The 26,246-nt window shown below is 30.5% G+C and overlaps 1 protein-coding gene across 1 annotated transcript in view; it reads left to right on the forward strand.

The window, feature by feature from the left end:
* Positions 1–3,605: 3,605 nt before the first annotated feature.
* LOC129965580 (unconventional myosin-XV-like) overlaps positions 3,606–26,246 on the forward strand; it is a 30,468-nt gene continuing 7,827 nt past the window's right edge. The window contains exons 1-7 of the mRNA XM_056079598.1: positions 3,606–3,712; positions 7,866–7,939; positions 12,606–12,739; positions 13,007–13,148; positions 24,475–24,547; positions 24,636–24,712; positions 25,628–25,710. Of these exons, the coding sequence (XP_055935573.1) occupies positions 3,703–3,712; positions 7,866–7,939; positions 12,606–12,739; positions 13,007–13,148; positions 24,475–24,547; positions 24,636–24,712; positions 25,628–25,710 (593 nt within the window). The 5' untranslated portion in view covers positions 3,606–3,702. The remainder of the gene's footprint in view (positions 3,713–7,865; positions 7,940–12,605; positions 12,740–13,006; positions 13,149–24,474; positions 24,548–24,635; positions 24,713–25,627; positions 25,711–26,246) is intronic.

Here is a 26,246-nt window from a genome sequence, read left to right on the forward strand (position 1 = left end):
CACTCAGTTTCAATTTTGAAGAAACTTCGGTGAAAATAATTGAAAAATCATGAATTGGTTAAGAAATGTCTACATGCGTGTGAAAAATACAGACAATCTTAACATATTTATTACCCTATCTGTCAAAAACTTCTCAATTTTATACAAATATAAAAATCTTGCTGTTTGGGATTAAATTTATTATGTCTTAATTAATTATGAAATTAAATAGAAAATATTAATTTTAATTCAGAAACTAATTTGAATTGCTGTAAGAATTCTATAAGATTATGTAATAGAATTTTTTATGAGAATAAATAAAATAATCATTTGAGCAATTAATAACAATATTTTTTTCTCTGTTAAATATCGCCTGAATATTTCCCCCTATAATTATGTAATTGTTAATATAAAGATGATTTTTTTTTTTTGAAGAAGAAGAAGAAGCAATAGAAGATAGAATTGTGTTAAGCTACTCATCGTGATCATTTTTACAGAATTAGTTTTTCAGCAAAATTAAGTATATTAATTCAAGGAAATTAAATATACAATGCAGAAACGATGATGTTTTTACAAACTGTATTCTATATTATTGCTGACATTTGGAAATCAGAGATGTTTTAAATTTTATATTGGCAAAATAATTTTGCATTATTTTAGCAAAATAATAAACTTTATTGGTATATTTTTTAAACCTTTTCATTGGGTTCCGTTCGAGACCTGATCCCACCAAAGAACCGTCGTGTAAGCGGGTCTGGTGCATGTTAAATCTGTCAGGACCAAACGTCTTCCCGCTGGTGTGGTGTGGAAGTCTAGAGAGGAGAGGGTAGCTCAGGTGTCGTCCTCGTCATCTGACTGCGGCTCAAAATTATGTGGTCCGCCCCAAAATAGCCCTAATGTTGCTTTAAAATGGGACTTTAATAAAACTAAACTAAAATTTCATTGAGTTCCTTTCAGTTTTTGGAGCCACCAATACCTTATTTATTATTGCACTATATCTACAAAGTTTTTAAAAATATTATTGGTGAGCTGAAAATAAATATAAGCATGCCTAATTTCACTTTAATAATTAAAAGCAAGCTTGCATTTTTAAGATTACTGTTGCTAAAATAGTTTCCCATTCATTGAAGACTTCATGATAATCTTCATCTGTTTTATATTAAGATAAAAAAAAAGATAAAAGTTTATTCTTAAATATGAATATACCAACTTTATTTTTATCGTCATATGTTTTCATGCTTGATAAGTAAGAAAATACACTTTTGGAAAAAAAAATCCGAAGGAGATTTGAAGATAATAATGATTTATGTTTAATTAGTTTATCCTTATATTATTTTAAAATTTAATTCTATTGTATCGATTAATTTCTTAATTCTATAGTAACGATTAATTTCTTAATTGTATAGCAACGATAAAATGCAAAAAAAAAAAAAAAAAAAAAAAAATGCATCTAAAATTGTTGAAACACGTGTGAGTGTAAATTCAGCAACAAATTAAGCAAACCCTTCGTTTAAGCCGTAAATGACACCTGCATGGAGCTGAAAACTGACCACGCATTTCAATTACAGCTCAGTAGGTAACCCTCTCCTGTAATTTCTCTGAAGGGAGAGACGATTCCATTCTATTCCATTCATTCGAAAATGTCTTAGGACTTAGAGACAATAGAATTCTCACGCTTGCGAGGCTCATAGAGATAAATGCTAATTTCAATAAATATAAGTTTAATATGAATTTCACTAATGAATATAATGATATTCATTTGCCACGTTCATAACGGGACTTTAATATAACTAAACCCCTAAGAGTTTTCAAGTAATTTTGAAACGGGGCATAAATCTAACAATTCATTTCGCTGTTCAATGTGAGTAATTTCTGGTAGTTTGTGAAATGTTAGTAACATGTTGAATGTAAACTTTATTTACTTTAAAATGAAAACTTAATTCACACTTTTTTACTGATTTTTTAAGAGAAATTATATATATTGCGATATTTGACCTTTTATTGCATTGATGAATAAAAAAAAAAAAAAAAAAATTGGAAAGCTATTTGAAATTAAAAAAAAAAATTTTATCCAACGATTTGTATTGCGTTGGACATGTCTGCGTTTTCACTTGACTTTAAAAAGGGGGACTTGAGGGACTCTAAAAAATAATTTCTGCAGTTAACTAGTTAAACGTTAACAGATAAAATCAATAATTTGGTAATCAATTAGGATTTGTTGTATCTAAGAATCCTTGTTAAATAACGTACGATACCCAACAAATCTCAGCTTTCAATTAAAGCAGAAATTTCGAAAAGAAAAGGTACAAAATGATTGGGCATAATATAAGCAGTTATTATTTTGTGAGAAAGAAATTAGCTGAAATTCTTCAAATGAAGAAGTCTTCGAGTTGCCAGAGAATTTTGTAAATTCTTTAAATAAAATTTTGGAAAAGGGTGCATCCCATTTTACATGAAATTAGTTTGTTTCAAAATGGTTTTACGTAACCATCAATAAAGTAACTGCATACATTAAATTCGGAGAAAAAAATAATTTCGACATATGATATAGGGCTGCGGTGGTCTGGTGGTAAGGTTTCAGGTTCGAGACTCGTTTCCGTCGAAGAGCCGTCGTGTAAGGGGGTCTGGTGTACGCCAAATCCGTCAGGGCCAAACGTTCTCCCGTTAGTGTGGTGTGGAAGTTTGTAGAGGGCGATGCTAGCTTAGGTGTCGTCTTCGTCATCTGACTGCGGTTCAAAGTTCTGACATCCCGAAATAGCCCTAGTGTTGCTTTAAAACTGGACATTAATATAACTAATCTAATCGACATATGATACCTTTTTAGAGAAAAGTCTAACAATCCATGAACATATAATTAAATTTAACACAGATATTGCTCATTTTCGATATTTTTTAAGTTGTAAAAAAGGATAAAAAATGATATATAAGTATAAAATTTTCAGGTGAACTCCAAAAATATTAAAAACAAAGGTTCGAACTATCTTGATCCATCCTTGAATGGCGTCTAAATAATGAGCAAAAATTAATTGAATGAATGAAAATAGGCAGATTATTTATCCAGATATTTCAAGGTATAATTTCCATTCTTCAAACAAGCAGCATGAATCTTGAAATGCACAATTTTTTTTCTTTGAAGATAATCCAATATCATAAGGTTCAAATAATATTACAACTCATTCAAAAGTCGTCTAGCAAATAGGTTTTGACTTATATAAAGGTCACTGTATTATTTTCAATTGACTGCGGGTCTATTACGACACACACTGTACCTTTCTTTACAAAAAAACATTGCTTTTCAAAAAACCCTCGTAACTTCCTCAACGTTTTTAACTCAACATATAAACTGTGGCTCGAAAGAGAAAAAGATCTTTTTAAATCTAAGACACGCTTCAAGAATAACTAAAGAATATCTTTACAGTCTTCCCGAACTGTGTAGAAAAAAAAATCTTTTATATTCATTCACTGCTCTGTGCTACATTGAACCGAAACGAACGCCCAAAAATCCTTCAAAACACGAAAGAATACTTTTTTTAAGAAGATTTCTTACCATAGCTGTTCACCCCCCCCCCTCCTCCTATTTTTTGAAAAAGAACTCCCACACTAGCATGTGTGTTGGGTGTAAACATTCGGATTAGTCAGAATGTTGTTCGAAGCTGAAAGAAGAGTTGTTGCCTTAATTTCTTTGGTTTTCGGACATGAATTGTATTCTGCAAGTGTCTGTTTATGAAAGCAGGTAAATCATAATATAATTTCATTTTTTTGCTAAATTAGAAAATAATTAAAATGGATATAATTGGAATTTCATTAAAATGAATTATTTTGAATTATATTTATGTCTGCTCATAAAATATTAAGGCTTGAGAACAACTAAATTCGAATTTTAATACATCATCTGGATTAGATTTTGTAATTTACAAAATCTAATCCATAATATTAATAATTTTTTTTTCGTTCTCTTTTCTACTTAATGACAAAAGTGAATGTTTAATTTTTAAAAAGTATGAGTATTTGTAAAGCATTTATGAATTTTTCTTATTTGTAAGTCTACTTTCATCAATTAAAATTTTTGCTGATTTTTATCGACTCTTATTACTATTAAAAAATTGATGTTCGATTTTCTTCATACTTGCGACCAGCTTGCTCGCCCAATTTATTGACTTTTCAGATGTAAATTATTAATATGGAATGCTTTTTTAAGAAGTTCACTTTATTATTAGTTAAGAATGATAAATATGAATTTAATCGAATCAGTCAATTGCAAATTATCGTACATGCAAATAAAAAATTGTATACATTACAAAATACAAACAAATAAATATCCTACTTGTGTTGAATTAATATCTGAAGAAATCTTTTATTATTATTATTAATTTGAACTCTAGTAGAAGCATGCGATTGAATGTTTTGAGGGATGAGTGTGAATTTCATCATAATGTTAAAAACATTGTAATGGATTGTGTATCAAATTAAATTTTTTTAAAAAATTGAAAACAATGAAGTAATTATACGGAAATGAAAGTGGGATCGCTAAAAAGGTAATTTTAAGATATCTCAAAAAACTATTTGTGCCAGAATAGATTAGTATATCCGAGCATAAATTCCCAAAGGCGAATCATAGCAATGTTGTTAAGTAAATAATTTACCAATCCTTCATTTTCAAGCAGCTTTAATGATTGGCGGTTGTGGAAATTCTGAGTTATTTATTAGAAAACGACTGGGAGTAATCGTTCCTACGGGATAGGTGCACGCACTTTTATCTGACTAAAGTGACCTGGATTGATTTAAAATGATAGTTATGCTGTCGGGTTTGGTTTGAAATCTGTTGGATTGTCATAAGCCATTATTGTGTGCGATTGAATTGTGAAAGCAAAATGGATTTAAAAAATTATTTGAGACTTCAAAACAAAATTAAAATTCTTAACTAGTGTAAAAGTTTGACTAAAATGAATCAGTGCAATGTTGCAGTGCAGTTGAAAATTTCACACCCTCTTTGTAAAACGTAAGAAATCATGAGCCTTTTGTGAACACGACTAAGCAGTAAACGTTGATGGTTCAGACTAGGGATTGCAATACCGGTATACCGGGATACCGAATACCGGTATTTTGAGCCATTTGTACAATTTTGTAATATCGGTATTCACAAGTTTAAATACCGGTTTTTCGGCATTTATTAGAAATTTTTAAAATTGTCTCCACTATATGTTCAGGTATCACGAACATAGCAATATAGTATACGTTTTTGTTTTTATGTCTCCCTAACGGACGAAATTAATTAGCTTTTTAATGGCTTAATTAATTGCTTAAATCTAAATTAGCGAAACATGGATTATCCCTGAAATAAAATATTGTATCCATAACGACTGATGGAGCAACAATTATGAAAAAAGTTGGAAAGTTGATTGGTGCAAATCAGCAGTTGTGCTATGCACATGGAATTCAATTAGGAGTAATACATGTATTATGCCAAAAATATAAAGAACAGAAGAATCCAAATACTGTAGATATAGAAACTTCGGATTCCAACTTTGAAAAGAAAAAGAGTGATATTGACAATGAAGATAATGACAATGTAATTGTTGAAGAAGATATTGCTAATGAGGATTAAATATTAACCTATCAAGAATTGCTTCCTATAATTTTAAAGTTCAAAAAATTGTTAAAATATTTAAACGTTCCCCTATAAAAAGGAATATTGCTAAATATATACTAACTGAAAATAAAACAGAATATTTGTTAATATTAGATTCTAAAACACGTTGAAACAGTTTACTCCTAATGATGGAACGATTTTTGAAACTGAGAAATCCAATTGAAGAAGCAATAATCGACTTCAACTCGTAAATTAATTTTTTAAATAGTGAATTCGACTTAATATCCAGAACTATATCAGCTCTACTTCCAATAAAACTGACTATTGAGGCATTATGTCGGAGATTCTAATTTATTAACAGCTAGTGCAACAATAAATTTAATGTTGCAGTCACTGAAAGAACAGCACACATTAGTATCTGAAGAATTATATATTACATTGAAAAATCGCACCGAAGAAAGGCATACCGAAATAGAAAATGTCTTATGGTATTTACATAATTCTAATGATTTTAAAAATGAAAATAAAAAGAAGAAAAGAAAAGAACCAATTCAAATCTGATTAACTTAGAATAAAGTTTCTTAAAATTTTTTCCCACAAACCAATCCACATTCAGAAGAATTCGGTTCAATTATCGAAGATTATGATGTCACTACTGTTGATAGTGAAAAGGAATTGTCTCTTGAACAAAAATTAGAATTAGAGATAAATAAAAAAATTTCAACGAACCAAAATACAATACAAAAATCAGCTGTATCCAAAATCATCCGGCGAGAAATCGATTTATTTGAAGATGAGAGATGTAGAGGTAAATACTTGGAAAAAGTATATCGCGCATTGCTAACATTACCACCAATAAATAAATAAGATGTTTCTTTACTTTTTTGTGATTATATACTGTTATAATTTATGAGTTACAAATTATTTTTTGTGATATTTACACTCTCTAACAAAACTGGCAAATAAAAAAAAGAAACACCTGTGTTTTCTTTCTTTTTCCAAACTTTCTAATACCGGTATTAAGATTTAAAAAATACCGAATACCTGTATTGAAATTTTGGTCCGGTATTGCAATCCCTAGTTCCGGCAGAAAGTGTTGAAGAAACTACCCAACGAACGCCGATATGAGTCAACCACTTGATATTTTGAATCTCGGAATTATCTTTCAGCAAATTTTGAAAAGGATATTGACAACAAATTCATAACTGAAGTATTAAGGAATAATTGGCAATGGACAATAATTAATATATTCCAGTTGGCATTTTTGAAATAAATTGTAGTTTGACCTGAAGTGTTTTATTTCTCTTGATATGATAATAAGGTTGTTTTACCCAGTTCGATTATTATTATCAATCTATTAATGACATCTAATTTCTTAGGTTCCGAAGTGGCAGACACCACACATACTTTTTCTTTGTATACTTATGCACAAAATTAAATATTGTAATCGCCAAAAGATCTGGCCTTTGAATGTTAATGAATTCCCACAAGTCCATTTGGGAATTCCTCTTGTTGGTCTATTGATAACTAAAAATTGGAAAATAAAACGGATGATTGATACCTAGTCTTTACACTACAGACGCTTTACATCATCTTTTACATATAAATTATCATTATTTTTATGTAAAATAGAGACTTTACAGACATTTTTACACTTCTTGGTTTCGGAACCGGATGGTTTCAGATTCGAGACCCGATTCCATCAGAGAACGGTCGTGTAAGCGGGTCTGGTGCATGTTAAATCCGTTCGTGACAAACGTCCTCCCGCTGATTTGGTGTGGAAGCTTGGAGAGGCGGGTGCCAGTTAGGTGTCGTTCTTGTCGTGTGGCCTCGGTTCAAAATGACGAGGTCCGTCCCAAACTAGCCCTAATATCGCTTTTAAACGGGACGTTAATATATAAATAAGCTAACTAAATTTTATCTACTTTTAATATGCTTTTCAAAATTAATTTCAAACATAATTTGTAACTGTCTTTTTTATTGCTGTCATTAAAGTCAAACCAAATGCGTTGCGTCATTCTCAAGCATGTTTTCAATATCGTTTGAGTTCCGATTAGAAAAAAAGAACAAAACAGAGTTTCCTTTCCTTAAAGTGATCACGTATTTCGGTTGGCAGTCCTTCTACAAATTGTGCGATGTAAAAATCACTAAGGGAAATATGCAATGGGTAGCGCAATCAAACTAGGCCTATTAAACATTATAAAATTTTTATGTTTTGGACTATTTTTTTTCTTTCTTTCTGAGAACTTTATTATACCAAAAACTGAGTTTTTATTTAAAAAATCTTTTGTTTCAGGTGAAAGCCATTTCTCGCCAATGAAGTCTTTCGCAGATGAGAAGACCGCCTTGGCGTGGGCCGGGTGCAGAAAAGTGCGTCAAGCTCAGTTTTTGCCATCGTTTCGACGGAGAAATAAACTTACAAATTCATTCTTATTATCATTCATTCTATAACTTTTATGTCTTAAAGAAATATAGTTTGTCTTTTACATTTTAGCTTTCAGCCCTGCTTTTTCTTTGCCTTCTTTATTTTTAATATTTCCTCATTTTCAGTTCGTTTTCTTGTGTTATATTTAAATGGATTCCACTTAGTCACAATGATTGTAATAATTTGTATGATTAGTTTAATCCTTTCCGTCTATTTGGTATTATCGGAGTAATTAACAAGCGTGCACCCGCTGGTTCTGCTTACATAAAAGTAAGGAACGAATAATTAATGTACGTAAAATGTGTAACTTTAAACATGAAGCAATTCTAAACTATTTTTCCCTTCATACTAAAAATTTTTTTGCTAACAAATAATAATTTAGTCTACAGGGAGTTAATGACGATACATTTAACTTCTAGGATTTTTTTTAAAATCTCTTTGTTTGTTTCAGTAAACATTTTCTTGCAAATATATCTTCATTAAACGTGTCAGAAAATATATCGTTATAAAAACATCGTATTAATTAGAAAATCATTAATTAAACTCCTTATTTATTATAGAAGTAACTATATGACTTCAATTATTTAATCAATGTCTATATACAGCCTGAGTAAAAATTTTAAGGCCAGTAAAAAATTTTGAGAAAATGGAAACATATAAACTGAGGAATTAAAATACCATTTTATTGATAATTATTGAGCTTAAATAAAAGTAAAAAAAGTAGAAAAATTAATTTGCGAATATTTTATTATTAGAAAATATTACAGAACACACAAATGGATATTTGAGCCTGAGTAAAAACTTTAAGGCCAACATAGAAAATAACAAATAAGAAAAAAATTACAAATTCTTAGAAGGTTGTGTAGGAGCCATTTCTTCGAATTACTTCAAATATTCTTGTTTTCATGGATGAAACGAGTTTTTGACAAAGGGTGGGGTCGGTTTTATACCATTCATCTTCGATAGTAGATTTCAGCTCTGTTGTTGATGTAAAAGGTCTCCCATTTGCATAAACTCTTCTTGCTAAGTCACCCCAAAGGTTCTCGATTGGGTTGGGGTCAGGTGATCTAGCTGGCCATTTCACAGTTTCAACACTGTTGACTTGGAACCAATTTTTTGTGCTGTTACTCGAATGGATCGATGCATTGTCTTGCTTATATTTCCAATTTTCTCCAGCAAGACATTCAGCATTTGGTAAAAGATGATTTGTTAGGACATTTTGGTATCCTTGTGAATTTATTCTATCTGAAACGAATGCAATTGAGCCCACACCATTGTAAGCAAAACAGCCCCAAGTCATTTCAGACCCTCCACCTAATTGGCGCCTGGAGAATATTTCTTTTTCATTTCTTATATCATGCCAGTAGAAATTCCAGCCATCTGGTCCATCCAAATTCCATTTTTTTTCGTCAGAAAAAATAATTTTTATCCATTGGATGTCCCAGGTCATGACTTTCTGGCCAAAGTTCAAACGCTCTATTTTTTGTCTCTGCAGTAACTGAGGCTTAGTCAATTTTGCTGTATAAGTGAACCTTCCAGACCTTCTAATTGTGTTATAAATCGTTTTTTGACAAACTTTTAAACCTGTCGTCGGAATCAGTTTCCTGGTTGAGTACTTTCCAGTACATGCAAGTTGGCAAACTCTTCTTTCATCACGCGAGGACAAAGCTTTAGGTCTTCCCCCAGTATTCTTTTTACCATAATTGTTTTTTCAATTTTAAAAAAATTGCTGACTACAGTCTTTGATCTTCCTATCTTTATCGCAATAGCACGACTACTCATTCCTGTTGAAGACAAAGCATCGATCTGTCCTCTTTCACGATCAGTTAACTTCTTACCCTTCGCCATCTGCACAAAGATCACCAATACTTCGAAGAAACGTATGACAAATATGAAAATTGCAGCGTTGTCACAAGCTAGTAGTTGCAATGGTAATTACACGATTATATTATATTTATTTTTAAAAAAATGACTGGTGGCCTTAAAGTTTTTACTCAGGCAGAAATCCTAACTTTGTAAATAACCACATGTTTCTCATAATTATGTATTTACAGATTATGTTTATGGCATTTATTTCTTATCAATGAACTTTAAAAATTAATATTATTTGAATCCCTTTTATTTCATTTTACATTTTCTCAAAAATTTTTACTGGTCTTAAAGTTTTTACTCAGGTTGTATTATACAGTTTTTTTAATTTTTTAATTCTGTATTGGAAATTAAAAAAAGGGCCCAATCCAAAACTTGCATTGCCTCATAAAGGTAAATTCATAAGTTATAACCATGGTTTCTTCTGTAAATACACATAATTAATTATCCTACACTTTATTACGTTAAATAAATATTTATATCGGGAATAATTTCCTATAGTAATATATTTTACATAAAAATATTAGTATAATACATAAAATTTTTGTGATGGGTTGAAAGAGAAAACCGATATTTTTTCATTTGGCACCATAAGTATGTTCAATTGTCAATTTAATATGCAATATAAAAGAGAATGAAGTTTTCGAAATAAAGAAATAGTGCATTTCTTGATTGTGAAAACTTTACTTCTAATTTTGGGTAAGGAAAAGATGTCAAATCTTACTGCTGGGAGTTGCGAAGAATGCATGTTGCTTAATATTAAGGTTATTTTCGGAAAGGAAGTAACACAGATGTGATTTTTATAGCATCCATGTTTTTCTTGACATGGTTTTAGCCCTTGCATACTTTCTGTAAATTACGTGCAAATGAAGTGAAATTCATTACTTACAAAATACAGCATTTTACAGCGTAGACCGCTGGACATAAAGTTGCCAGCTTTAGTGATAAACATTGGAAAGTGAGAATCTGCCCCTAGGAACGGCGGTTTTTTTAAAAAAATTATTTAAAATTTGAAATAAAAATTAAGCGAAATTTGATGTTTTTTTGTGAATAATCCTGTAGATATTATAGTATAAAAGTTACTTCTGCAGAATCTCAAACTACAAAGAAAAAGTTTTCAGTGATGCCAGTTTTGTTTCCACACTATTTTTTTTTCTTTAATTTTAATACTCTTTCCAAAATTATTTTTACATGCAGTTTATAACAGAGCTTTAATTATATTTTGAAATTTAGAAGAATTTTATTGTTTTATCAAATTTTTCACTCGTGTGTTTTATTCAACTTTTAAAAAACCAAATAGCCGAAAATCTGTTCAAGTAGCGGATATCGTGACTGCTTTTTAAAAAAAAAAAAAAAAAAAAAAACTCTTTCATGCTTAATTACTGTTGTTCTTTTCTGTATTTTGATTGTACATATCCTCACTAAATGTAGACTTCTGTAGTTACGATAATCATAAAGTGCAAAAACTGAACTACTCAAATCAGACAAATAATGAAATGCAAAGCCAGAGTAATAAATAGGAAATTACTTAGGAACTTATATTTTAGGGGGTCCTGAGCTTTTGAGATTTTTTTACGATGCTTTGAAAATTTTTTAACTGTATACTTTCATTTACTTATGAAGGTCGGGCAATCGGATTTATTCAAATTAAAATTAAGTATTGTTTATTCTCGTTATTTTATTAATTTTCCTAATTAGTACTTGAAATTAATTGTTTATTATTTATATTTTGTTATTTTATAATTCGTGGTCTATAATTAAAAAAAACACTATCCTGCTTTTAAATCTTTTTTAGGTTGCAGTAAGAATTTTTTTTAAATTTTATTTGAAAATACTTCTAAATTTCACTGATACTTGTTTATACACTATATCCTGAAACCAACTGCTTAGAAAGAGAAGAAAGTACTAAGCGTTTTGTAATTTCAACTTGTTAAATGTTATTGTTTAAATTAAAAAAAATAATTAATAAAAATTAATTTAAAATTACATAATAATTGTAGCAGCTGCATTGCTCTATCTTCTCTTTTGGATAATAGATGGTGATACCTGATTAGGTACGCATCCCATAGTGCACTACGATTGTTATTAAAAGGTTTAGTTTAGTTATATTAACGTCCCATTTTAAAGCAACACTAGGACTATTTGGGGACGGACCTCGTCATTTTGAATCGCTGTCAGATGACAAGAACGACACCTGAGCTGGCCTCCCTTCTCCAAACTTCCACACCATGCCAGTGGGTGGACGTTTGGCCTCGACGGATTTAACATGCGTCAGACCCGCTTACACGACGGTTCTTCGGTACAATTGGGTTTCGAACTTGAAGGCCTCCTGTTCCGAAGCTGAGACCTTACCATCAGGAGCGTTATTCAAGGGGATGAGATGCTGTTCTGTAAGGTGTGTACGCGTTAATGTCTTGTCTTTCATGTTTTGGGTGAAATGTGATCATTAAAGAAATATTCCCGAAATGATAGGTCCTCTTACTTTCACTACACGGATCATAATGATCTTCATTCCTCCACATCATTAAATTAAAATCGTTAAATATATGTTTAGTTTTAAAAGTTTGAACAGGAAAAGGGACCCAATATTTACAATATCTAAGGGCCCCCTAGAAGGTTTCCTCTGGCCCTAAAGCTATGATGCTTCGGACCGGATCTCCTATGCCTCTTTTAATGTCGCATTCATCTCTTGTTTCACATCTCTTGTTCAACTACTCAAAAGGAACTCTTCTCTTATCTCAGGGCAATTCGACGTTCTTCGTGATGAGCGAGAACAGTACGGAGAATGCACCGGAGCACAGGCCAGCCGGAGCGTCGGCAGAGAGACACTCGTTCTTGCAGTACGCTATGCTGCATTTCAGAGAGAATCCGCTCAGGTAAGATCACAGACACAGTCTCATTACCATTTCAGAGAACGTGAGCGACGTCCTGGGCGGTAATAACTAAAGTACAGATGTTCGGATTCCCTTGCAAGATAGTAAGCGAATGGGCCAAACACAACTATATTTTCTACATATGGTATTTAGATCACGGAGTATCTTTTATATAATGGAGGAGATCAGTTTTTTATTCTCAGCGAGTTAGCCGAGAATGAAAAATATTAAAAGAAAAGGTCTGTTTCGATTGGTTCTTTATTTTTTCAGGGGCGAGCAAGGTATGCAACACGGAGGTTCTATGAGAGGTACAACAAAGATAATCGACTACTTAACGAGGAAAAGAACGAAAAAAGGTCACTTTTCGGACTGGACATGGAAAGAACTGACAGATAAAGTCAAGTATTCACCGGTAAGGAAACTATAATCTCTTACTCAGTAATCTATTTGACATTTATTTAAATACTTTAAAGAACTCTTTAATAACCATTTGAAACACGTAATAAAAAAAAAAAAAAAAAAAAAAAAAAAAAAAAAAAAAACGTGACCCCATATTTTATCAGTAACTTTGTCATCATCATTTATCGGCAAAATTTGAAGGAATAATCTTGAAGAGATCGAAAACAACATTTTATTTTGTACACCAACGACATTTGGATACATATTATTGCAGTGTTATTGAAAAAAGCTGAAGTTTTCCTACTAAAGTTGGAATTTTTACGTATATCCACACACATTATTTGAAATTATTTATGTACCAAAATAAATAGTTACTCACTCTACTATATAGGTAAAAGTATATTTGATGTACGAAAAAATAGCCCATAGTATTTCATGTGAAGATGACATATTCGTTCGAAATCGGCATTTTATTCATAGATATTGGGGGGGGGGGAGTTAAACGATTATTTTTGTATTAATGATAAAGTAGATCATATAGTTATTTTAAATGTCTATCAAAATCGCCTTTTACTCTCAGATTAAAAAAAACGGTTATCATTGTATTAATAATGTAATAAGTGCACAATGCTATTTTAATTATCTATTAAGAGGCGGAATATATTCGATTACACAATCGATTAGCTGGAATATTCGTCCGAAACTTTCTGGCAATTCTGTAATGAATGCGTCTCCGCCCTGCATAAAATTGTTGATTTCAGGCAAGGCCGTCAATGCTACGAGTGTTCACATGAGTATTTTTGGTTCGTTGTATTTCAAAGAGAACTAAGTATGCATTTCGAACGCTTTTCGAACAGGTTCACGGACCAAATTTCATTTATGTAAGTCTTTGTGTTGCGTTTCTGTGCATGCAAAAGAACAGAGCAATAGAGATCTTTCCACGAATTTGATTTAAAATCTGAGGAATCATTTATTAGAGCAATGCATTATCTTTTATCATATTTATTTGCGTTCCGAAAATTATTATTAACATTGTTTATTTTTATTAACACTGCATGATTGTTTCTGCATTTAATTATCAATTCATTTTATTTTTAAGCCTTCTATTATTAACTTTTTTTTTTTTTTTTTGTAAAAACATAAACATTATTGGAAAATTAGCAATTATATTACGTTTTTCAAAAAACGTTTTTTGTACCTTTAACTTATTTCTAATGAAACAAAAATATTTTAGAAGCAAATAAAAACCTTGGAAGAAAAACATTTTTTACTTGGAATATTTCTTACAAGTAAGAAAGCGATATATTCTAAATTTATCTGTCGTTGATATCATGGCGATCAGATGTTTTTTTTTTTTTTTTTTTTTTTTTTTTTTTTTTTATTTTAGACAGACGCCACGAAACCATGCTTACATTTGGGACAAAATATTTACATAGAATGTTTCAAGTCCTCCTCTTGTAATATTTTCTCCTTGATTATTTTCCAACTCTATAATTGACTTCGTGTGATCAGTCATGAATCAATCTCTATTCTTAATATAATTATGAAGAATAATACAAGCTTTAATAATACCAGTAGCAAATTGTGGTAGAGCATTAAAAGGTCGCTGGAATATTCTCCATTTATTACTGAGAACACCAAAAACGCACTCTATGCACCTCCTTCTTCGACAAATCGATAGTTGGAAGATCATCTTTTCGACTGTCAAATATGTTCCAGCACACAAAAAGCAAATTTTTATGCAGCTCGAATGCTGCATCACCAACTAAAAAGTATAGAACTTTTGGACATTCTGTGTCAAACAAGCACTTCTCATCAAGTTGATTTCTTAAACGACTTTCTATTGATTTCCACTGTGAGTCTATTTACAAATCGATGAGTCACAGTCTTTTCCATAGCGCCAATATGCACGAAAATAAAATGAAGCGATGCCCATTTGCACAACTGAATGGTAATATTAATTATATAATCAATATATATTATTAATTGTATATTTATGTGTATAAAGTGTATCTTAAGTTCTATTCATGTTTCTTTTTAATTGCATCGATAAATACAGTGATCTTCAAAACTTTACAATTATTTTTGTACATCGTTAAAAGTACGTTGCAATTGTAAAAATATTTATTTTACTTAATGCAATTTAATACTCCAATTTACAGACTTTAAAAATTATTGCTAGCATTTCTACAGGCTGAATGGAATTCATTTTGGTACTTTTTTGCTGAATGATATCTTTTAACTAACTATGTAATTCATCAAAGGAAATCATCGACATTCTGAAGTAATTGAAAATTTGCCTCACATTTTCAAATAACGTGTAAGAAGCTTCCAACTTCTCTCTTTTTTCACTAATTGAATGAATCCAAATAAGTTGATTTTTTTTCTTTTCTCCTTCATTCGTAGATGGAATAACAGTAAAACTAAAATTTGCTCTCTGTTCATTTTAAATTACACTTCAAGCAGTAAATGATTTAAGGTAAATTTGTTTATTGATGAAATTACACTGCTTATTACGACGGCGTCAGGAATTTTACCATCATGTTTATAAACGTTCGAGTTCTGTGAGTGGTGATGGTAATTATCCGCAACGAAAAAAAAAAAACACTTTTTAATGTATGCAACTAGCCTGAAATCAATTGACGATTTAAAGCAAGCTAACAAAGTGTGTCTGTGATTCTTTTGATATTGAACTAGTCCATTGTTTCTGAAAAGCATTAGAATCTATGCTTTGTAGAAAATGGTAACTATGAAAGGAAAGGCTCTTCTTGCAAACTTATTTTTTTTCTCAAAGTAATAATAATAAAGTTGCAGCTCTTCGAGAATTACGGAAATAGAAAAAAGTTAGATTCGGTTTCAAACCAATGTCGGATTATGGCGTTTACAAATTGATTTTAAAATTTGAGGCAACGGGAAGATTCGATATTATGTCTAGCAGAGACCGAAAACAAGTGAGCATTTTTGGCGTTGAAGATACTGTTACTGTTGCTATCGCCATATGGTAATTCAAGCATACCAGCTACTGCAAATTAAACTGGCATGTCGAACTCCACGATAAGAAAAGTGACGCGTCAAATTTCACGCTATTATCCATACAAAATTTAGAGGGTGCAACTGTTAATACCAGGCGATACAGAAAGCCGACTAATATTTGTATTCTACTTTATTGCACGAATGAATGTGGATGACTCTTGGCCTGGAATATTCTGTGGAGCGATGAAGCGCATTTTTATTTAAACGGACAAGTGAACACATACAACTGTTGAATTTAGGCGAAAAAGAATCTTTATGTTGTTCAAGAAGCTCCACTGCATGTAGCTAAAGTGACAGTATCTGCGATTTTACATTTATGTACGGTGAATTTTTTAATTTTTTTTTTTTTTTTTGAGGAATTAACACCTATAAGATCCATTACATGTTCCGTAAATGAGAGAAAATATCTCAATCTATTATCCAGTGATGATAATTTTGGATTTCCGAGGCTGCTTTCAAAATACCGTTTTTATTCAAGACGGTGCACCACCTCACATAACTCAAACAGTTCGAATTTTCTTACAACTCCCATTCACGCAACACGTATAATAAGTCGTTATTTTCAAATAATTTGGACACCACGATCGCCTGAAACCATATCATGTGATTTTCGTCTGTGGGGACTTTTGAAAGACTTTGTGTCTACAGACAAGTTCAGACGATCTCTGATCGGAAGAACAGCATTAGGGTTCACATGCGCTCAATCTCAACGGTCATTTCACGCTATGCAGTAGAAAACACAGTTCTAAGAATGGAATTCGTGAATACAATTAATGGAGGTTTCATTGAGTATGCATAATGCTCTTTATTCCGTCGCTTCCGAGAGATACGTTTTATTTTTGTTGACGCAGACTTCATCACGTGAAATTATCTCTTTGTTTTCTGTATTGTTTGAAGGCAATGATTCGGCTCAAAAGCTTTCCGAATAAGCGAAATTTAATTTTACCAATTATAAAATAAATCTTCCTTAAAAAAAAAAGTTGCAAAAATTGCTTTAGATATTGGCTCAGCTGCACTTATTGAAGACAATTTGATTTTTTTTTTCTTTTTAATTTTCGCAGAGCGCATCACTTGTATTACATATAAATGAAATTTTATTATGTTTAGAGCCATAGAACAGGGCTTTAAAACCTTCTGAATAGGCGAACATTAATTATAAAAACACTGTATATATATATACAAGCATTATTTTATGTAAAGCAGAATGCATTTCGAAGACAGTGAAGAAACTTTCGATTTCGTGACATCGTTTTATTTTATCTTGGAGAAGCACGCATTATTTACAAACAGAAGCGACGAGCAACACACACAACATAGAAAGAAATGAGGAAAAAACTCTTGAACATTTTATTCCTGGTATTATATAACCTGAGATATGGATAGGGAAAATATTTCTTTACAGTGCTAATATATCAAGATTTCGATAGGGATTTTTGCTACACACGTCGACAAGGCAGGGGAAACACAGGGATCTTTTAAAAAAGAATGTGCTTATTGAATATTTTTCTAGCCCTTCACGCGGAGTATGGGAAAGTTAGGCTTTTAACCGATTCAGCAATTTTACAAAGCTTCTCTTGAATTAATTAATTAGTGAAAGTGGAATTGGATCAGAAAATAAGAGAATATTTTGGAATGAAGCTACTATGGGCTAAATTAAGATAAAACCTTGGAAATTAATTAAATTTAAATTAGAGTTTAAAATATCATTACACACACACATATAGTAATATAACTTTTTTTTGGGTTCTAAGGACCATGATTGGTGAAGAACTGAAGAAATTTTCCTGAAGTCCTGTCTTGTTAACTTCATCCCAGGGATTAATCTTCGAAATCGATTGCACGCTAATACGATCTTTCGTAACTATAGTCCGCTATAATGGCCTGCAGTTAATAATACACAAGTTTATTTATTAAAGAGTATACTAGAAAATTTAGGGGGAAGTTGGTTCGAAATTTTTTATTTGGGTGCACTTTGAGTTGAAAGATAGTTTTAGTATTTTCCTCATCATCTGATCATTTTTCACATCTCAAAATAATTTGGGTAGAGTGGTCTCAGTTATATTTCGTATAATTTTTGGATCGTAAAGTAGGCAACTTATTTTGCAATGATATCAATACATTTTGTGCAATCATTTTTACGAGAAAGCGTTTGTGGTCATAATTAAAGAACAAATGTTTATATGACTCAGACTCCTCAAGCTGTAGCATTTCTCCGACATTCTTTGAAAAGAAACTTGTTTGGTTTCAATCTTTTTAAAATATACTGATGTTCATAAATTAAAGGTAATTCAGAATCACACGGAAATCGAACTTTAAAATAAAAATTCATCTGTGGAATTATCACATACATTTTCAAGAATAATATGCAGATTACAGGATGCCACCAAACGCCGCCGATAATACATCACAATGACGAGAGCGTAAGAATGCAGGCAAAGAAATAAAATGGTTCACAAACATTCTGGCTACAGAGGACACATGTGGATGAATTTTTACGTGATAGTATTATCGACCATTATAAGTTGGCATATGGAAATATTCGAGGAACTTGGTATCCCTCAAAGTATCACCTTTTGGCTTTAGTAACGATTCCAAGATGATGGAAATGTCAGTAGACGTTACAGCACAGGTCGCCCTCGAGTTACAACGCTGAATGACGAACGAAATTTGGCAGTAACTGCCAAAAGTCGGAGCACAGCATCAGACCTATCCCATCAGCTATCTTCAGCCACTGGTACAACAGTTTCAAGGAACAAGATACACTTTGTTTAGGGGTGCCACGAACGCAGAATTTGTATTTATGGATGACCACGTCCGTTCTCACCGTGCAAACATCGTAAACGAATGCCTTCAATCGGAGGATATAACCCATATGGAATGGCTAGCATTCTCACCTGACTTGAATCCGATACAGCATAGATGGGATATGTTTGGTGACGAGTTGCAATCATTAACCACCTCTTAAATGTGTAATGGAATTTGCAGAGTGCAGTAATCTTCCTCAAGATCAGTTAGATAATTTGATACTGCCCATGCCTAGGCGTTGTACGGACTGTATATAATCGCCATGGAAAAATACAATGTATTAACCTTTATATCAACTATGTAAAGTTTTTGTGAGTGAGATATTTTTGTAATAGCAGCAGGAGACAAAAATCGTAGTTTTTATGAATGGTATTATACATATACCTTCGTTTTTGTCCAATAAATGAGTTTTACGAATAAATAATATTTTTTTTTAGTTTCTGAATCTTTTATTATCGGAGCTGGCATTACCCTTAATCTATGAACATGAGTAATTAAAAGTTAAAGTTACACGTTTTTTACATAATTCTAAAAACTGCTCAGATGGAACCACAAAAATTTGTCTAAATTAGACTCATCTAATCAAGAGGAAATTTTACAAAACTTTTCTTAAGTAATGATCGAAGGTGATAAAATTATTTATCACTATATAAAAGAAAGGCAACAGGTTTTGTCTTTAGGTCCTTGTTTCTCGATTAGAACCGAGAGAAATCTGTTCAGTACTAGGAGAAAAGGGAAAGTCAGACGGGTTTTGCATAGATTTAGGTATTCAGACTATTCAATTTGAAATAAATACCTATCCAGAGCCTTCCGAAGTATAAAAATAGCATAAAAATTTTGATACTAAATAGCAGTTCTTATAAATGAGAACAAAAGGAAGTTAGCATCTCCAGTCTCAAAGAGTGTAGTATGGCAATGCTATGTTAAAAAGCATTTTACTGTGTGCGGTTTTATACTATTTTACCATCTTTTCTCAAATTCAAAAAATTATATCCAAATAATAAGGAGTATGAGGAACTTCCATTAAATCTGGAACAAAATCACACAAGCAAATATTTCTTGAAACCAAAATATTTTTGAAATGTAAATTTCTTTCTTTCTTTTTTTTTTTTTTTTCTTCTTCTTCCGAATTAAAGGTTAGACTGTAAAAACTGAATTCCCCAATTAATTAGACTTCAGAACATTTTAACAGGAAGCGAGTAGTAGGAACCTATTGTACTAGTTGCTACGAAAAAAAATGAAAAAATTATTATTGGCTTTTGACATAAATGATTTTTGTGAAACAGTGCATTACGAAGTTTTAGGAAAAAAACAACAATATAATTTCGATTATTTAATAATTTAAGAAAACGCTTTTTTAACTGTGTTCGTGAACACTTCATAATCATCAAGATGTAAATACGTAAAAAAATACATAAATCTAAGTCCTAGAGTCTGTCCTGTGGAGTAATTTGAACGATTTTTAGATTGTTCAATGAAGAGTCTAAAGCTGTTGTCAATTTAGAAACGCAATAAAGGAATATCAAATGCTGTTTTAATAACCAAGACTTCTATCACCTGTAGAAAAGAAGTGCATAAAATGGGTCCGTAAATTGTCTGTTGATATGAGACTAAAAACTAAGAAAATATTTTATGGATTTAATTAAGATTTTTAAAAAATGGAAACCAATTTCTGTAAGTAAAATGATTTAAAAATTTTTTTCTTTAAAAAATTTTAAAGAGCATTTTTAAAAAATATTTATTGCATTATTTTGAAGATAAATAGACAGCAAAAAATTCTACTGCTTAAAAAAATAAAATTAGTTCTCTATAACAGTATATTACAAATATGTTAAGGTGGAGCAAATAATGAATTTCCCCTAACTGTGTGGGTTCAAAATGTGGGAAATACCATTAACTAATCAATGCAACATTTTATTAAATGGAAAGTTACGTTACATAATATATGCAATAAATAAATTAATTCCTATTTTTAAAATCCATTAATTTACTTTATTTCTTAAATTCAAACTATAAATACTTTTATAGCACCGATTTTTAGTTTCTCCTACACTTTTCAGGATCTGTAATATTTATTTACCAGATCCGATTTTATGCGGAAAAAGTTCCGCTTCGAACGTATAAAAGATAATAACACATTCCGGCAGTCTTTTTTTCCATCTTCATCTCGGCAGAAAGAGTTTTTTAGAATCATCTAAAAGAAAAAAAATTATAAAGAACTGTAATCGAACAATAAAAAAAGGAAATAAAAATGCTTTTTAAATAATTAATAAATTTAACAATGGGCACCACATGCATATGACATGAAATTAAAAAAAAAAAACATGATAAATATTTTGGCAAAGATTTTATTTGTAATTCATACAAAATTTCTTAGATTTAATTAATCAATATAAAAGAAAAATATCATTATAAATAAAAATATAAAATCTATACTATATCAGCATGTCCATTAAACATTGTTTCGTGTAACACAATCTTACTGAAAATATAGTGAAATTGTCATTTACACGACATTCTAAAAATGATGTATGATTGAGCATAAAAGAGGATCCAATAAACGCTTTCGTTTCTTGTTTGTAAGATCCAAAATGGGATTTATCAAACAAATATACTTAACCAATAAATGACTTTAAAATTCTCTTTTCCCTCGCATGCATTTTTGTCACATAAATGTAATACAAAATACTAAGTTTAGATACATAGAAAATCATATATAATCTATTTCATATAATCACATTCATCATTATTAAAATCATAAATCATCATCCATATTTTTTCAGCCTTAGCATTTATAACACTTTAAATTATTTTACAGACACACAGAAAACATACATTAAGTCGCGTACAAGTGCTGCCTTACGGTATTGATGAGTAACAACACGAACGTAAATTCATATGAAGTACATACAGAGTCTGCCCAAACGGAAAACGAACTTTTAAATAACTCAATGATTGCTTCTAAGGAGGCGGGTCACATTCGAAATATTTTCACTTCTATTTAAGCAACGCTTCCAACGTGTTTTCCAGTGCAGCACTGGCTTCTGAGGTCCCCTCCCCTTTCTTTTTTTGAGGAGGGCGGATGGAAAGGGTGGCGCATGTAAGTTTCGCAACAAATATTCCTTCCTATCATCTTTTGTTTCGGTTTCTTCAGATGGATTCCAACTACGGTAACAAAATAAAGCTCAGAATAAACATGAAGAATAGCCAGCCAACCAGAAAACGTCAGCGAATTCCAGGAAATCGGGGAAAAAAATCAAAGAAATTTATTATAAAACTGCAAATTTTTTTATAAATCAGTAATTTTTATCGAACATAATAATTCGCTGGTATTCTTTCACAAATAGAATGTAACACTGTTGGCAATTAATGAAAATCAAACATTACTGATAATTAAAAACAGAGCCCGTTCCGCTTTTTTTGCCCATGCACCCAGGCTGCGGAAGATTTATGTTTATCTTTCTATCGGATCGAAATTTCAGGTTTGTAGTATCTATAGTCAGTGCTATATTTGAGAAGTTTTTTTCATTTCTGAAGAGCACCTCTCGTGCATCAAGCGATTACCTCATCGTGATCCCCACCAGTTCCATCTCGATAACAGCAATAGCTTTATTAAACAAGCCGCCCCTACACAGGAGTTTCCGGAGAATCAAAAATTGGGCGAGCGAGGAGCAGAGCGTGAAGTAGCTTCTTTCACCGAAGTAGCGAGTCTTTGAAATGCAGTTTCCGGTGGCTCGTAAGGACACTCCGATACTTGAATCGTTTGGGGCAGGATTCACAGGCGAAAGGTCTCTCGTTGTTGTGGGTGACCATGTGACGATTGAGGGAACCTTTCTGTGTGAACCGCTTCCCACATAAGCTGCATTTGTGTGGGTAAAACTGCGCCTGCTTTTCTTCAGGATGTAGAGGAGTAGAAACTATCTGCATTAGTCGGACACCCTCCGTCCAGCTCTTGAGCATTAAAGGGTCGTAATTGGAATATAAACCTGAAAGAAAATGAAAAATTTCTTTAAATGATTGATAGTAAGAGGCTTTGCTTATACGTTATATAAGAAAAATCATGTTTTCTTATGGTGACATCCTAATTATTTACATAATGAAAAGAATCTTTAGACACATTTCTTTAATCGTATATGAATACAGTTTTTCTTAAAAAATTAATTATTAGATTGAAATCGAAAACAACTAATGCAAGATCATATTTTTTCAAGTTGAAATTGATATTTAGTGCCTTTATAACCAATGAATTTTATTTTGCATCAAATTATCTGAACATGAACATAAAACCCTGGAATAAATTATCCACATTAATTTAAAATTATTTTTTGAATCATCGTATAAAAATTGGATTGAAAGGAAAAAAAAAATTTTACAAGGTAATCAGTTATATGATGCTCCGTTTTCAAAAAGATTAAAATTCGCCTTTACCACCGATTATTAAATTTTTATAACATCTACAGTCTAAACTCAATTTATTTATAGTTAACAGTAATATTAAGAGGATCCGTATAAATACTAAAGGTTTTCGAATCAATTTTTCCATTATAAGTTTGCAATACAGTTGACAGTACTAAATACCATAAGAATGGATATATGAGAACTAGTGATACAGAAATACTTTCATTCACTGGCACAGACTCCGCGAATAGTTTAAACTTTTTTTTCACGTTTTTTATATACGAAACAAACATATAATATTTTTTTTTCCCTTGCCAATTTAAGGAGGAGGAGAGAAGCTCAGGTTTTAAAGAATATTATTTTTACAGCAAAATGTTATTGTTTAGTGGTTTTGATTTATTAGTTTCTTCTTTTGCATGCCTTGTTTTTCTGAAATACAAGAAAACTTAAGAAAATGCTCATGATGGTCCATACATATACTTTCAATATTTATTTTGCATAATTAAATCACTAAAAGCAGCTTGTACTTCAGAAAAATAAATTTCTAAGCAAATAAGATTAATAAAATCAGCTTTTAAAAATATGCTTTTATGAACTATACTAAGAAAGTATCATAATATTATTATAATACTTTATATTATTACAATACTTTATTATAATTATAATATTATTTTAATCATAAATAGTACTAAATATTATTTAATATACTAAATAAAATTAATCATATTCTATTTTTATGAAATATTCTATGTTCTATTTGTTTATGGAATAACTATAGATATAAGGTTAAGGCCTATTAATAGTTTTTCCTCGTTATAAATGTTATAGAATCTTGATATCCATTTTTTTTTTCTCAAATTCAATACCAGATGGAACCATGCATATGGAATAACAATTAAAATCAAAGTTAACTAAAGATTTTTTTCAGAAAATATTAAAATAATTTATCATGAACAACATACAGAATAAAATTTCAAAACGATAGCATAACGGGTAACGAATGATCACAAGATACCATCTTTACAAGCAAATGTGAAGCAAATCTAGTATAATAAAAGTGTGTAAAAAGAAATATAACTAATTCTGTTTTTTCAAATTTCCAGTTTCCAATTGTAACATCACTACTCAAATTGGAATCAGAGTATTTGAACAGATTAGCTGTTGATAGTTTCACAGGTAAACATTGTAACTTTAAATATAAAAAATCACCATTCATTAAAACAAATTCAATATTAAATTAACAACATTGTTCTCCTTTTAATAGCTATCATGAGATATATGGGTGATTTACCCTTAGGCCTACATCAGAGGGAAGTAGAATGTGTTTATAATATTTTAGTGGTAAGTGCAGTACCTTGATACAAAATCTGTGTTTATATGAAAAGAAGTTCAAATAATAAATCAATTAGGATAATCCAAATTAAGTAAAAAATAACTAATTCATAACTAAAGTTATATAAGCTTTAGATGTTCTACTTAATCACTGAATGCAGTTATACAGTGTGGAATAAATTCCAAAGTACACATTTTGAGATAGAGTTGTTTTCACAAAATCTACACAGGAGAGAAAAAAGGTGTTGTGCTGCAGTTTTAAAAAAGGATTTCGGTTGCATTCCCTCTCAGTACTCAGTTGCATTATTTTCAGCTTGTGTCTGCAGTATAGTCTTACACAGAATGCAATGTCTTACATGACTGCAAATAGGTAAATTTTTCACTAGTATACGGGTTACAGTTCGTAACAGTAAACTTGAATTTAATAGGATGTTCAGCAGTTAAATTCATAAAATGGTTATTGCTTTCTCATTGTATAAATGCATTCATTAAAAATTTAAATATTTTATGTGAAATTTTAAATTTGATAAATATAGCTAAGTTTTATCTTAAATTTTAAGATTTATATTTAATAACATATGATATTCTAATGGGTTTTTCCATTTATAATTAACAAATTAAAGCATCAATTGAGACACAAAATTTAAAAACGTTTCTAAAAATCTAATAAAAACTAGTGTATATTTGTTATTTTAAACAATTTGATTATTCAAATAAAAAAAGTATTAAAAATTAGTTTAAAATTTAATAAAATACATAGTTATCAACATAAAAGAAAAAAAAAATACACACACATTTTTAAAGTTATATTTTATAACTAAAAATTTATAAATGCAAATATTTTGCACAGAAACAGTCATTATAAATTATTTTCAATACATTAATAAGCTGAAAAAAATCATATAAACCTGAAAATATTTTCAGATCTGTCATCATCATCCAGCTCTAAGGGATGAGCTTTACTGTCAGCTGATGAAACAGACAACCAACAATAAAAGTTTAAACCAGTAAGTAATTGACAGAATTAATAGAGTTGGCAAATATATACACATTTCTTTCATAAAAATATACTATATTTCTAAGACAAGAATAATTCAAACTTTTTTCAAGGAAGTTTCAGCACAAAGAAAAACAATTGAGGTACTATTTTATTTCTTCAAATAAAAATGTGTGTGAATGTTAAAACACCATTAATATTCTCTCATTCTAATTTTTTTTATGAAAACAATATCTGAAATCAAATAATTTTTTGTTCATAAAAAATTAATAAGCCAATAATAATAAGCTTTCATTATTAATGTTCCCTCTGTCTTTTATGCTACTTTCAGATTTGCCATTATTTAAAAAGCTAAACCAATGAGAAAGCTTCCAGATAATAAATAGATATCATTGGAAATAAGTTTTGTAAGAGATTTACAAACTTAAAAGATATTATGCAAAAAAAAAAAAAAAAAAAAAAAAAAATGGACCATAAAAATATTTTTATATTGACACAGACATTAATTATACTACCAAACACAATTAAAATACTTTAAAAAAATAA

This window comes from Argiope bruennichi, chromosome 4 (genome assembly GCF_947563725.1).
Source record: "Argiope bruennichi chromosome 4, qqArgBrue1.1, whole genome shotgun sequence".
NCBI classification, from domain to species: domain Eukaryota; kingdom Metazoa; phylum Arthropoda; class Arachnida; order Araneae; family Araneidae; genus Argiope; species Argiope bruennichi.